Below are 14,068 nucleotides of genomic sequence, written 5' to 3' on the forward strand. Positions count from 1 at the left end.
ATGCAGTGGCGCGATCTCAGCTCACTGCAACTTCCGCCTCCCTGTTCAAGTGATTCTCTTGCCTCAGCCTCCTAAGTAGCTGGGACTACAGGCACGTGCCACCACGCCTGGCTAATTTTTTGTATTTTTAGTAGAGATGGGATTTCACCATGTTAGCCAGGATGGTCTCGATCTCTTGACCTCGTGATCCACCCACCTTGGCCTCCCAAAGTGCTGGGAATTACAGGCGTGATCCACTGTGCCCGGCCGACCCCCCGATCTGAATAAAAATTCTTTTTAAAATCAGCCAGGCACAGTGGCACCCTCCTGTGGTCCCAGCTACTAGGGAGACTGAGGTGGGAGGATCGCTTGAGCATGAGAGGCTGAGCCTGAGGCTGCAGTGAGCTGTAATGGTGCCACTACATTCCAGCCTGGGCAACAGAGTGAGATCTTATCTCAAAAAACAAATGAAAAATTCTGACCATTAGCCCACAGTAAGAAACACCCATGACACACACAAAAGTGAAATCAGTTTCACAAAACAATATTAATTGTACTACACCCTAATATTTACATCTACACTATTTTATCTAATAAAAATGCTAGTTGTGGTCCACCAAACTCATTTTACAATCCACAGCTGGAAAAATACTGATTAAAATGGAGCTAGACATCCACAAGAAAAGATATACTTTTAGAGGAGTTCACCTTACGACTGCCTCTGCCTACCATGTGTTCCTCATACATGGCCATGAAAACTAAGAACCTTTGAGTGTCTGTGAGCTTCATCGTCTAGAATAGGCTCTGCTCACATGCTATAATAACGGCACTACCTAAGGCACTGGGGGAAAGAAACAGTGTTTATAACTGAAGCCCACAGTGAATTTCAACCTTGATCCACACCCCTCCTCCACATCTACGGAAGGCCCACAAACAAGAATCTCTGTCAGTGAGATCCAGGGTCCGGGTTACTGTTTCTCCCTGAACATGTTCTACTGCTGGGGGTGCTAATGGACAAGGGACTAGCCAAAAGGAGGACCGTGGCGGAACAAAAGGCTTGCATCATCCATTAACTTATGGATAAATGACATTTGTTACCAGAAAACAAAAGCATCCTTTTAAGCACCCCAAGCGTTTTATTTAGAGCTGCTCTGGCTTCCATTTTACCCTGACCTAAAAGCAAACATAAGTTTCAGTGTTTCGTTTTCCTGCCCCTTGACTTGCTTTTCATTGGCATGTTTTAGGGAATGCAGTTAATCCTGAAGAATCCTAGAGGGCAGAGAGAATCCTGAGCTTAGCTCTCAAGGGTCTGGATGAAGCACTTGAGATAGTCACACTGGTATATCCCGTGGAAAAACCCATGAGTGCAGCTGCAGTGGAGCTGCCAATGCACTTCCCGTGAGCCAACTTCACAGTACGCGGCAGCGACCTGCGCTCTGCTCCATCGAGAGCCTTGGGAGGTGGTCCGCCCTGCACATACTCTAATCAAGCCCTATTCAGAACTAGTAAAGTCAAGTGACCTTGGGTGCCACTGGAAGGGCACATGCATTGATTAGAAGGCTCTTGTAAGAATTTCATCAATAACTTTTAACTGCAGATCATTTTAAAACTGACTTTTTTTTTTTTTTTTTTTGAGACGGAGTCTCGGTCTGTTGCTCAGGCTGGAGTGCAGTGGTGCAACCTTGGCTCACTGCAACCTCTGCCTCCTGGGCTCCAGCAATTCTCCTGCCTCAGCCTCCTGACTAGCTGGGATTACAGGCGCCTGCCACCACGCCCGACCAGTTTCTGTATTTTCAATAGAGATTGGGTTTCGCCATGTTGGCCAGGCTGGCCTCAAACTCCTGACCTCAAGTGATCTGCCTGCCTTGGCCTCCCAAAGTGCTGGGATTACAGGTGTGAGCCACTACACCTGGCCTAAAGCTGATGTTAAGCATTAATTTTTACAAGCCTTGATTTTGCCCACTTATGGCATATCCAGAAACTGGGGCCCATGGCCCTGCCTGCTAAACTCCAGGATATTCCTAGCCACCTCAGAGGTGGGCCCCAAGCCCAGCTCTGTACTGCCTATCTGAAGGCCCAAGGATAGGTGAGGACTCACAAAGTTACTAAAGTAATCATTGAGAAATTTTACAAGATTTTATTTCATACTAAGGGAATCACTGAATTACAAACACTGTCCCTAGGTCCAAAGAAAGGTTCCTAGAGCCATAATTATACACAATTATACACAGGTGCTTACTAGTTTTCAGACTACCTTCTTTGGAAGTCACAGGGTTCCTTGCACATACTGGAGACAGAGCTCTGGGCTGGGCCTTCCATCTGAGTTTCCACCAAAATCATACCACTTTTTAATTTTGCTGAAGTAGTGAATGGCATCTTTTTTAAAGGACTATTTTGTTGAAATTTGAAAACTGCTGCCCTAGACCTTCAGGGTGAATAATGAAGTGCCAATATCTCTGCCCAATTTTATTTCCTTCCATTTAGAAAGGCTCTGCGCCATTTCATTGCCTTAGAAGTTCATGTTTAGCTCCCAAAGGCAGCAGTTCCCAAGTGCCTGACTCAAATGACAAACACTCATGTAGATACTTCTATGTTTTTAGTGGAACTTCACAAGGCACTAGAAAACCAGATTGAGGTTAAAAAAAAAAAAAAAAAAGCAAACAAAACCCCCTAAGACCCCAAAATATCAAGAAAGTCAAGCCTTTAAATCCAAAGTTTCTTTTTAGTGGCAAAACAGTTCTCCACCTATTACCTGCCTGAGAAGGGAAGATGGTAAGATTCCTCTTTCCCTGTACTCTGCCTTCCACACCCCCCATCAGAGTGCCCTGCCATATGTCATTTCAGCAGTCACCAAACCAAACAGACTTACTTCCTCTGCTGTGTCCTTCTCTATCCGAACTATCTTGTTTTCCCAGTAGATTCGCTGAGATTCCAGCTGGCTTGTTAGTAAATATGAATACTAGAAACACAGAGAATAAAGACCAAAATGTAAGTCACTGTTGTCAGTCTCTGAAATCCAATTTAAAAATCTGATCTTTAATGATCCACAGAAAACTAAAACTAACCAACAGAATGGTATATTTAAGCCCTGCTTCTACTCTACTCAATATATACTGGACCAGGGGACACAAATGACATTATGCTTCTGTCCTCCTGGGGCTTACAATCTAGTCAGAATAAATGTACTTATAAAAACTTTTATTCTGGTCAAGCTGACTTTAAGAAGAACCACAGTGGTTTTAAATCTATGTATAACTCAAATAAACTTACCTGTCTCCCTGACCCCATGAAGCAGTCCTGTCCCATCCTGTCCCACCCAGCACTTGAGTCAGGCACCCCCTGACTGATAGCACTGTGCCTATCAGTAACAGCACTCAGGACAGCAGCACTTCATCACCAGTTTACCTGCCTGTCTCCCTGACTGGACTATGAACTCTTTGAAAGCGAGGGTTATATCTCTACTGCTGTATCCCCAGTGCCTGGCACATGGTGGATGTCAAGAACTGTTTGCTGCATGACTGCATGAATGAATGAACAGTGCTGTGTAACCACAGGGAAGGGACAGATGTCGTATGACAGTAAGACCTGAGAGAAGGCGAGATTTGAGAGGGTGCTGACAGATAGGAGGAGAACAGATAAAGACAGAGATCCGAGTCCAGAGAACTACTTGACCAAGACAGAGCTGTGGACATTAGAATCTCTTCAGAAATGAATGAGTAACACTAATGAGGCTGTTGTAACACTAATTTGCTGGGTTAGGAGATATGGCGCCAGTGGAAGGCTTTGGGGTATTATAATATTGACAAATATGGGCAATGGGGAACCCAAGGCCAAGGAGTGGCAAGGTCACATCTCCACTTTGGAAAAATCATTCTAGAAGACTAGAAGAGATATAAACATGTCTGCAGGCTACAGAGAGGGCAAGGAGAAGAACATCTATCCTACTGAACCCTAAGCTCCATGAGAGCAGGGAGTTTGTTCAATGCTGTGTTTGCAGCACTAGCACCAGTGGCTGACAGCAAACATTTTTCTTTTTTCTTTCTTTTTTTTTTGTTTAAAACTGGGTCTCACTCTGTTGCCCAGGTTGGAATGCAGTGGTGCAATCACAACTCACTGCAACCTCAACCTCTTGGGCTCAAGGGATCCTCCTGCCTCAGCCTCCTGAGTAGCTGGGACTACAGGTACATGCCACCACACCTGGATAATTTTTTTAAAAATTTATTTTTAGTAGAGACAAGGCCTTGTTATGTTGCCAAGGCCGGTTTCGAACTCCTGAACTCAAGCAATCAAGCCTTGGCCTCCTGAAGTGGTGGGATTACAGGCATAAGCCACCATGCCTGGCCAATAAATATTCCTTTCTTTTTGGAGATGGAGTTTTGCTCTTGTCGCCCAGGCCGGAGTGCAATGGCACCATCTGGGCTCACTGTAACCTCCGCCTCCCAGGTTCAAGCGATTCTCCTGCCTCAGCCTCCCAAGTATCTGGGATTACAGGCGCCCACCACCACACCCAACTAATTTTTGTATTTTTAGTAGAAGTGGGGTTTCACCATGTTGGCCAGGCTGGTCTCAAACTCCTTACCTCAGGTGATCCACCCACCTCAGCCTCCCAAAGTGCTAGGATTACAGGCGTGAGCCACTGTGCCCGGCCAGTATTTCTTGTATGAACAGAATGCATGTACATACTTAATGTGGAGGATTTACTAATTCTAAACACTTACAAGTGTTTGATCTTTTTTTATTAATACAATGATTTATTAATAACAATATAAACCTCATTTTAGGCCATTTTACTATCAGACCTTTAAGAGTCTTGAAATGAGCAAGTTTTCAAATGTCCACTTCCTCCTAAGGTTAAGGTATGTTTCTAAAACAACATTTTTTGAAATTTATATAAAACATGACTCGTGGCCGGGTACGGTGGCTCACGCCTATAATCCCAGCACTTTGGGAGGCCAAGGCAGGCGGACCACGAGGTCAGGAGATCGAGACCATCCTGGTTAACACAGTGAAACCTTGTCTCTACTAAAAATACAAAAAATTAGCCAGGCGTGGTGGCACACACCTGTAGTCCCAGCTACTCGGAAGGCTGAGGCAGGAGAATCGCTTGAACCCGGGAGGCAGAGGTTGCAGTGAGCCGAGATTGCACCACTGTACTCTAGCCTGTAGCTACGGGAAGACAATCTTAACACTGAACTTGAGACAACTACAGACATCACAATGAAAGTAATAAGACAGAGTGAAACTTAGACTTTTTTTTTTTTTTTTTTGAGACAGGGTCTTGCTCCGTCGCCCAGGCTAGAATGCAGTGGCACAATCTCAGCGCACTGCAACCCCTGCCTCCCGGGTTCAAGAAATTCTGGTGCCTCAGCCTCCCAAGTAGCTGGGATTACAGGCATGAACCACCACGCCCAGCTAATTTTAGTAGGGACAGGGTTTCACCATGTTGGCGAGGTTGGTCTCGAACTCCTGATCTCAGGTGATTCGCCTGCCTCAGCCTCCCAAAATGCTGGGATTACAGGGGTGTGAGCCACTGCACCCAGCTGACATTTAGACTTTCAAAGAAGAAAAACAGAATAAAAATATTTTAAAAACACCTCACAGCAATGACCAAACTTTTTTTTTTTTTTTTTTTTTGAGACAGAGTTTCGCTCTTGTTGCCCAAGCTGCCGTGCAATGACGTGATCTCGGCTCACTGCAACCTCTGCTTCCCAGGTTCAAGCGATTCTCCACTTCCCGGGTTCAAGCGATTCTCCTGCCTCAGCCTCCCGAAGAGCTGGGATTACAGGCGTGTGCCACCATGCCCAGCTAATTTTTTGCATTTTTAGTAGAAACAGGGTTTCACGTTAGCCAGGCTGGTCTTGAACTCCTAAACTCAGGTGATCCACCTGCCTCAGCCTCCCAAAGTGTTGGGATTACAGGCATAAGCCACCGCACCCGGCCATGACCAAACTTTAAAAAAAAATGTACATCCAGGTAAATGACAAATATTTCAAATTAGAATAGTAAAGAGCAGTAGAAACAGATACTGAGTGATAACTCATTAAGTCTCTTACCTCTAACTGTAAGGCATCTATTTTCTCTTCCTGGCAAGTATCCCCCTCACATTCATACTGTACTATTTTTCCATCTGTTTTACTTGCAACCAGTCGATGAACATAGTTATCTAAAGAAAGAGTCAACAAAAGTGTGTTTCTTTAGAATGAAAAGGGTCTCTGTAAACTTTTAACTCTGACAAAATTTTTTTTTCCAGATCTAATTTAAATGCCTTACAATATTTCTTTAAAAGTGTCAAATCATTTGAATTTTAGAGGGGAGGGAGAAAGCAAGAATGGAAGTATTAAATCCCTTTATAATGTGTGATTCAAGACATTCCTAGAAAAATAGTGCCCTCAGGGAAACTGAGAATTTGGGTTTGCAACAGCTGTCAGAAGATGACATTTCAAGCTGGGAGGGAAAGTGAAGAGGTTGTGAAGGCAAAGTTTCCACACAGAATGAGTCCAAATTAGAAAAGAGAGTGGTGTTCACCTCCAGCATAGTCCCAGACTCGATGGTTGGTAAGCTGCATGGCATACGTGTGCTGCGTTTCCTCAAAGTGCTTATAAGCATGTCGACTGACATACCGTCCACATCCTATGTGGCCGCATATTAAACAAATCCAAAGATTCTGCCGGAAGAGGTAAGATCTTAATTAGTTAAATAAAAATAAATGATCTGGCTGGGCGCGATGGCTCGGAGGCCGAGGCAGATGGATCAACCTGAGGTCAGGAGTTTGAGACCAGCCTGGCCAACATGATGAAACCCCATCTCTACTAAAAATACAAATATTAGCTGGGCGTGGTGGCAGCTGCCTGTAATCCCAGCTACTCAGGAGGCTGAGGCAAGAGAATCGCTTGAACCCAGGAGGTGGTTGCAGTGACCCAAAATCGTGTCACTGCACTCCAGCCTGGGCGATAAGAACAAGACTCCATCTTAAAACAAACAAACAAACAATCGATCCAGCTCACTCAGAGTGGGAAGGAACCTGAGACACTAGAAGACAGAATTGTTGGTTGGGCACAGTGGCTCACACCTGTAATCCCAGCATTTTGGGAGGCTGAGGCAGGAGTATCGCTTGAGCCTAGGAGTTTAAGACCAGCTTGGGCAACATAGCAAGACCCCAACTCTACAAAAAAAACAAAAAACAAAAACAAAACAAAAATAACCTACTAGGCCATGGTGGCATGCACCTGTGGTTCCAGCTGCTTGGGAAGATGAGATGGGAGGAAGGCTTGAGCCCAGGTATTTGAGGTTACAGTGAACTATGATCATGCCACTGCACTCCAGCCTGGGTAACAGAATGATACCCTGTCTCAAAAAAAAAAAAAAAAAAAAAAGAAAAAACTGTTTCTACAGGAGCCTGATTGATTAAATGTATGTTTAAAACCCAACAATCAAGGATGCTTTTATGGGTCATTTTTTTTTTTTGCTGATTTCTAAGGAGCACTATGTGAATAGCAAGAAAAAAATTCACAATTCATCAGTAAAAGTCTAAGCCTTTCAAAAGTGCAAAGAAAAAAGGAATAAATTTAGCTCAGGAGCAACATAATTTGTGTATTCATATGTCTTGCCTGACCCTAGACAAAAAGAAAAAAAATTTTAAAGAATTTAGGCTGGGTGCAGTGGCTCACACTTGCAATCCCAGCACTGTGGGTGGCTGAGGTGGGAGGACTGCTTGAGGCCAGGAGTTCGAGACCAGCCTGGGCAACACAGTAAGCCCTGTCTCTTAAAATAAAAAATAAATTAAAAATAAAGAACTTAAGTCCTACCAGGCAGAAGAAAACTCATGACAATTAAAGCTGCATTCTTTGTTCTTTTCCATCACCCATTACTTACTTCCTGAACACCACACTCAAAACACTTATTTTCTTCTACTGGCTCGGGCGTTTGACAGTACCGGCAAACAGGACACCTATCCAGGACACCAAAAGATAATGGTGCAGGTTAAATATAAAAGACAGCTGTTACAGAACCCAAAAGTCAAACACTAGATTTTATATCCTCCTCCTCTTATATGCTATTTTTAACATAACTAAGCATATCACTTAAAATAAAATATACAAAATAAAAATATACAAAATCTTGATAAAACAGAACAGAGAAATTGGGATCTGCCTCATGTCCTTTTCCGCTCTTCTGTCCAAAGCTTAGATGATCAAAGAGCTAAGTATTTACAGGTTACAATTAGGATTTCATTTCATGTCTGATTATTTATAATTTTGTTTTGTTTTGTTTTTTTGAGACAGAGTCTTGCTCTGTTGCCTGGGCTGGAGTGCAGTGGCGCGATTTCAATTCACTGCAACCTCTGCCTCCCAGGTTCAAGCAATTCTCCTGCCTCAGCCTCCCGAGTAGCTGAGACTACAGGCATGCACCACCACACCCAGCTAATTATTGTATTTTTGGTAGAGACGGGGCTTCACCATGTTGGCCAGGGTGGTCTCGATCTCTTGACTTCATGATCCACTGGCCTCGGCCTCCCAAAGTGCTTGGATTACAGGTGTGAGCCACCGCTCCCAGCTTGTTTGTTTTGTTTTGTTTTTTGAGACACAGTTTTGCTTTTGTTGCCCAGGCTGGAGTGCAAAGGCATACATAGTATCGGCTCACCGCAACCTCAGCCTCCTAGGTTCAAGCAATTCTCCTGCCTCAGCCTCCTGAGTAGCTGGGACTACAGGTATGCGCCACCACGCCCGGCTAATTTTGTATTTTTAGTAGAGATGGGGTTTCTCCCTGTTGGTCAGGCTTGTCTCAAACTCCCAACCTCAGGTGATCTGCCTGCCTTGACCTCCCAAAGTACTGGGATTACAGGTGTGAGCCACTGTGCTCGGCCTATAATGTATTTTTACTCCAAACAACCTGTCTTATCCCCATTTCCCAAAGATTTAAATCATTCAAAAAGTACCCTTTCTTCTCCAGGTTGCTCCTAAGAATTGGATTTAAAATCTGTAGTAAAAAAACAAAGGTTTTTTTTTTTTTTGAGACAAGAGTCTTGCTCTGTCACTCAGGCTAGAGTGCAGTGGCACGATCTCAGCTCACTGCAGCCTCTGCCACCCAGGTTCAAACGATTCTCCTGCCTCAGCCTCCCAAGTAGCTGGGATTGTAGGCGTGCACCCCCATGCCCAGCTAATTTTTGTATTTTTAGTGGGCATGGGGTTTCACCATATTGGCCATGCTGGCCTCCCAAAGTACTGGGATAACAGGCATGAGCCACCGCACCTGGCTAAACACAAAGGTGTTAATGTACTTATTGAAATGCACACGATATCTCACTGCACCATAAACATCATGTGGAAGATACCAGTGCTCTATTAGGCATTCATGTCTCAATTTACAAAAAGCCAATAAAAACAATGTTGAAAAAATCCATTAACTGTTTTCTATTACACTCCACACAAAATAATACTAAATACTAGTCATGAATATTTTTGTTAGATGGGCAACTAGGACAGAAAGTGGGTTATAGCTGAGGCTGACTGAACTGGCACCAGGAAGAAACAATGCTCAAAATATAACTAGTGGCCAGGTGTGGTGACTCACACCTGTAATCCCAGCACTTTGGGAGGCCTAGGCGGGCGGATTACCTAAGGTCGGGAGTTTAAGACCAGCTTGACCAATACGGAGAAACCCTGTCTCTACTAAAAATACAAAATTAGCGGGGCATGGTGGCACGTGCCTGTAATCCTAGCTACTTGGGAGGCTGAGGCAGGAGAATCGCTTGAACCCGGGAGGCAGAGGTTGTGGTGAGCTGAGTTTGCGCCATTGCACTCCAGCCTGGGCAACAAGAGTGAAACTCCGTCTAAAAAAAAAAAAGATATAACTAGTAACAGTTACCCAACTAAGTAAATAAAACCAAGAAAATGGAATAAACAGGAACAACACTAAGTGTGTCACAGATGACACAGCTCTATCTGCGTAAGAGAAAGGAAAGGATCTAGTCCACTTCTTCCTTTAGCATCAAAAGAGACGACAGAAGACAAACTCAAAGAAAGAACAGAAATGGTAGCCAGGAAGCAAAATGCAGTCTTACTAGAGGTAGAAATTGGCTTTGTCTCATCCCTTCGGTCTGTGTGGTGGCTGTGAAAGTGGTTGAATAAGAAAACAGGCCAGGTGCAGTGGCTCACATCTGTAATCCCAGCACTTTGGGAGGCCGAGGCAGGAGGATGGCTTGAAGCCAAGTCTACCCTGGCCAATGTAGCAAAAGCCCTTCTAAAAAAAAAAAAAAAAAAGAACAGAACCAGTTCTTGAAATCTAATTCTCTACATTGTGCCCAAATGATCAAAACGATCTTTCTGAAATGTAAATTTGATCTTGAAAAGAAAAAAAAATTACAAGAATAAACTTATAAATAAACAATTAGCATTCTATGATATACTACCTCATCTGTCTACTAAAAAATAATCAACAGTTTATCGGCCAGGCACAGTGGCTGAGGCCTGTAATCCCAGCACTCTGGGAGGCTGAGGTGAGTGGATCACCCGAGGTCAGCAATTCGAGACCAGCTGGGCCAACATGGCAAAACCCCATCTCTACTAAAAATATAAAATTAGCTAGGTGTGGTGGTGCATGCCTGTAGTCTCAGCTACTCGGGAGGCTGAGGCACGAGGACTGCTTGAACCCAGGAGGTGGAAGTTACAGTGAGCCGAGATCACACTACTGCACTCCAGCCTAGGTGACAGAGTGAGACTCCATCTCAAAAAAAAAAAAAAAAAAAAAAAACCTAACAGTTTATTAAATTCTTCCTGCCTTTCTCTGCAAAAAATTATTTTATCCTATTTTCCTGATGAGATCTTTGGGAGCTCTTCCCAAAGCCTTCTCTGACATCTCTCTCTATCAAAAAGACCAACACTGCCTCCTACTGCAGCCCTTTCTGAGTACCCCTGGTTGGGGATGCCATCATTCTCTCTTCCAATCTCCACCCTGAACCACATGTGTTTACATACAAGTGTAAACTCTCTTATACCAAACCACCCCAAAGAGGACCTGAATTTGCTTCCTCTGTCTCAGCATCTCTCACAGTTCTATGCATGTACCAAGGCTCAAAACTCACTAAATGAACTGCATGATTCTGAGGGCAAATGGCATGTCTTATATCTCATATGACAGGTTGAATTCTAGTCCCAGTTCTGGCATTCTCTGGCCATGACACTTTGAGCTTGCAAATTCTCATCTCTGGGCCTCAGTGTCCTCCTCCTGTATAAAATGAGGTTGTTGGAAAAAATGGTCCCTGATGAAACTTCCAACTTTAAAATGCTATGGTTCTGTAACAGTTCATTTATATCAAAAGGAATACTGGGGATGGGTATCATGGCTCATGCCTATAATCCCAGCACTTTGCGAGGCCAAGGCAGGAACACTGCTTGAGCTCAGGAGTTCAAGACCAGCCTAGACAACACAGCGAGACCCCATCTCTACAAAACAAACAAAAAAACAATTAGCTGGGTGTGATGGTGCACACCTGTAGTCCCAGCTACTTGGAAAGCTGAGGCGGGAGGATCACTTGAGCCCAGGAGTTTGAGGAGGCAGTGAGCTGTGATCATATCACTGCATTCCAACATGGGTGACAGAGCAAGACTCTGTCTCAAAAAAAAAAGTAAAACTGGAGTGGCAGGGAACAAAGAATTGCCTAGAACTTAACTGGTATAGCAGATGGACTGAAGATACAGATAAACACTTTAAGGAATGCACATATCTCAGTATGGCTTTGTTCAAGGCAACCAGACAATTCCTTGAAAAACTCCCAAATGATACCTAAGAATTGACTGAGGACTTCACGGAATTGGAGCAAGACTCCTGTCCAGCTAAATAAGCAGAGCAGTGATAAGCTGCAGAGACCCAGTTTATTTATGTGCTCCTCAGTGTCTACCAAGCTCCTCCTGTGTGCCACATCCCCCACCAGGTGTGAGAGACACAGCAGTGAGCAAGCCAGGCATGGCCCCCGCTCTGTGAAGCTGATATTCTTCTTCCAGCCACCAGGCCACTTGTGGGTGGACAGAGATTCCTGTAGACTTTCACCCCTCCTCAATTCTGTGCTTGGGAACATGATCTTCCCCTTCCCCCACTGCCTTCTCTGGGTTCTGCTCTTTACCCAGCTTGACTCCTAATTATCCTCCTGGAGATGCCACTTCTCAGGTGGTCCTGGCTTCATTAGGGCCCCAGTTCTCAGTCCCAATGTTGCACACTGCTCTTCTGTAACACTGGTTATGGCTGTGATTTATTTACTTGTGTGATTTCATTCTGGGTTCCCCTCTGTACTAGGAAATCCAGAAGGCCAGCATCTGATACACCTTTCTGGTTAAGTCCCACAGTGCAGTCTGCAAAGGGAGCAACCATCCTGGATTTAGGGGGTAAAAAAAAAAGGTACAGGCCTCACCTGTTCTTTGTCTGTAGCAACATCACCTATGACTAAGATCTGGTATGTTGGGAATCAGGAGACTGTAGAGTAGATCTCATACTTAGTAACTGCTATTTCTACTGGCCACCAAGCCATCAACAGCCCAGCAAAGCTAAAATATTAGGCTGCTGTAGCCCAGTTGATAAGAAGCCCAGAGTGAATGGCAGACACCAAGTGCAGCTGATACATGAGATTCCAGACCTAGATTTCATTGCAGCATGAGAGCCTCAAACTAAGCTTTGCTTTTTTTTTTCACTCTCTGGCTCTTGGAAGGAAAGAACAACTCATGCTGCTTTGGGGAATTCCACAAGGGTTCAGAATCAGCATACTAAAAAAGGACTTGGTCTCAGAATGCTGATTCCCTGAACTTAGGAAAGGGAAGGAGAAAAAGGACCTCTTGAATAAAGCCAAATACTTGGAATGGTTCATTTCTGCTGGTGGCTCTTTTTAATTCTGGAAGGGTTACAATGGGCTTGTACACAGAGGGGTTCGGCCCCTGCACTCACGTGGTGTCGTCCCAACGCTGTAGACACTGGCTGTGGAAGCTGTGGTTACATAACGTTGTGAGGATGCCATTCACAGACTCGTCCATGCGCTCTAGACACACCGTGCACTTGGGGAGCTCAGTCAGGTCCATCACTGGGAGGCTGGCGCCCTACAGGAAACACCTCACATAAGCCTCACTCTTCATCTACCAGCAATACTTTATTTTTCCTTCTTTTTTCTGAGACAGGGTCTCGCTCTCTGTCACCCACGCTGGAGCCCAGTGGCGCAATCATGGCTCATTACAGCCTTGACCTCCCAGGCTCAAGAGATCTGCCCACCTCAGGCTCCCCAGTAGCTGGGATTACAGGCATGAGCCACTGTGCCAGGCCTTTCTTCTTTTAATAATAGTATTCTAGTTGCTTTTCTGACTCCTGGCAGGATATCCTCAATATCATTACTCTAAGCAAATAATTTAAATTGGTAATATTTTCATTCATTTATTCATTCATTCAAGAAACAAGGATGGAGTACCTCCTGTGTTCCAGCACTGTGCCAGGTACTGGGAATACAGCGGTGAACAAAACAAAGATCTCTGCCCTCACAGAACTGACATTCCAGGAAGGGAGACTGCTGTCAAAACCTTAACATACAAATCTCAAATGTGACCAGACTCCTAGCTCAAGCTCTAAGTGTCTACGACTATAATAGAATACAAAGGAACAAAAGAATAGCTGGACCTGAAGGATTTTTCCATAGAGTAAGTTATAACTTAACACTTTCTACTCAGTGATGACAGCACCAACAACACTGATTTTTCTTTATTCCCTCATTGTACAGATAGAGATTGAGCCCCTGCTATGTGCAGCAGACAGACACTGTTCTAGGTGTGGAACAGTGGTGAGCAAAAACAGATACGTTAAGTCCAAAAAACAGTCAGCTCCTGCCCCCACAGAGCTTAGAATCTAGTGGAGGGAGAGACAAAAACCAAACTAAAAAGCAAACAATACAGGAAGCCACAACAGGGTGTGAATTAGGGGGCATGACAGTCTAGATGGTCAGGAAAGGCATTCCTAAGACAGTGCTTGACTTGACGCTTCCAGCCAGAAAAGGAGAAGGAATTACTTAGGCAAAGGTCAGGGAGCACACACTTACGGACGGAGAAAAAGCACATTAACCTAC

General features: G+C 44.4%; 1 protein-coding gene across 2 annotated transcripts in view; it reads right to left on the minus strand.

The window, feature by feature from the left end:
• BRAP (BRCA1 associated protein) overlaps positions 1-14,068 on the minus strand; it is a 43,613-nt gene that overhangs the window by 10,212 nt on the left and 19,333 nt on the right. For both annotated transcript variants that reach the window (XM_024257268.3, XM_054528279.2), the window contains exons 6-10: positions 12,910-13,058; positions 7,852-7,927; positions 6,505-6,643; positions 6,033-6,142; positions 2,849-2,938 (exon numbers count right to left, since the gene is read on the minus strand). In XM_024257268.3, coding sequence (XP_024113036.1) covers positions 2,849-2,938; positions 6,033-6,142; positions 6,505-6,643; positions 7,852-7,927; positions 12,910-13,058 — 564 coding nt within the window. The remainder of the gene's footprint in view (positions 1-2,848; positions 2,939-6,032; positions 6,143-6,504; positions 6,644-7,851; positions 7,928-12,909; positions 13,059-14,068) is intronic.

Source organism: Pongo abelii, chromosome 10 (assembly GCF_028885655.2).
Source record: "Pongo abelii isolate AG06213 chromosome 10, NHGRI_mPonAbe1-v2.0_pri, whole genome shotgun sequence".
In the NCBI taxonomy this organism is placed as follows: Eukaryota; Metazoa; Chordata; class Mammalia; order Primates; family Hominidae; genus Pongo; species Pongo abelii.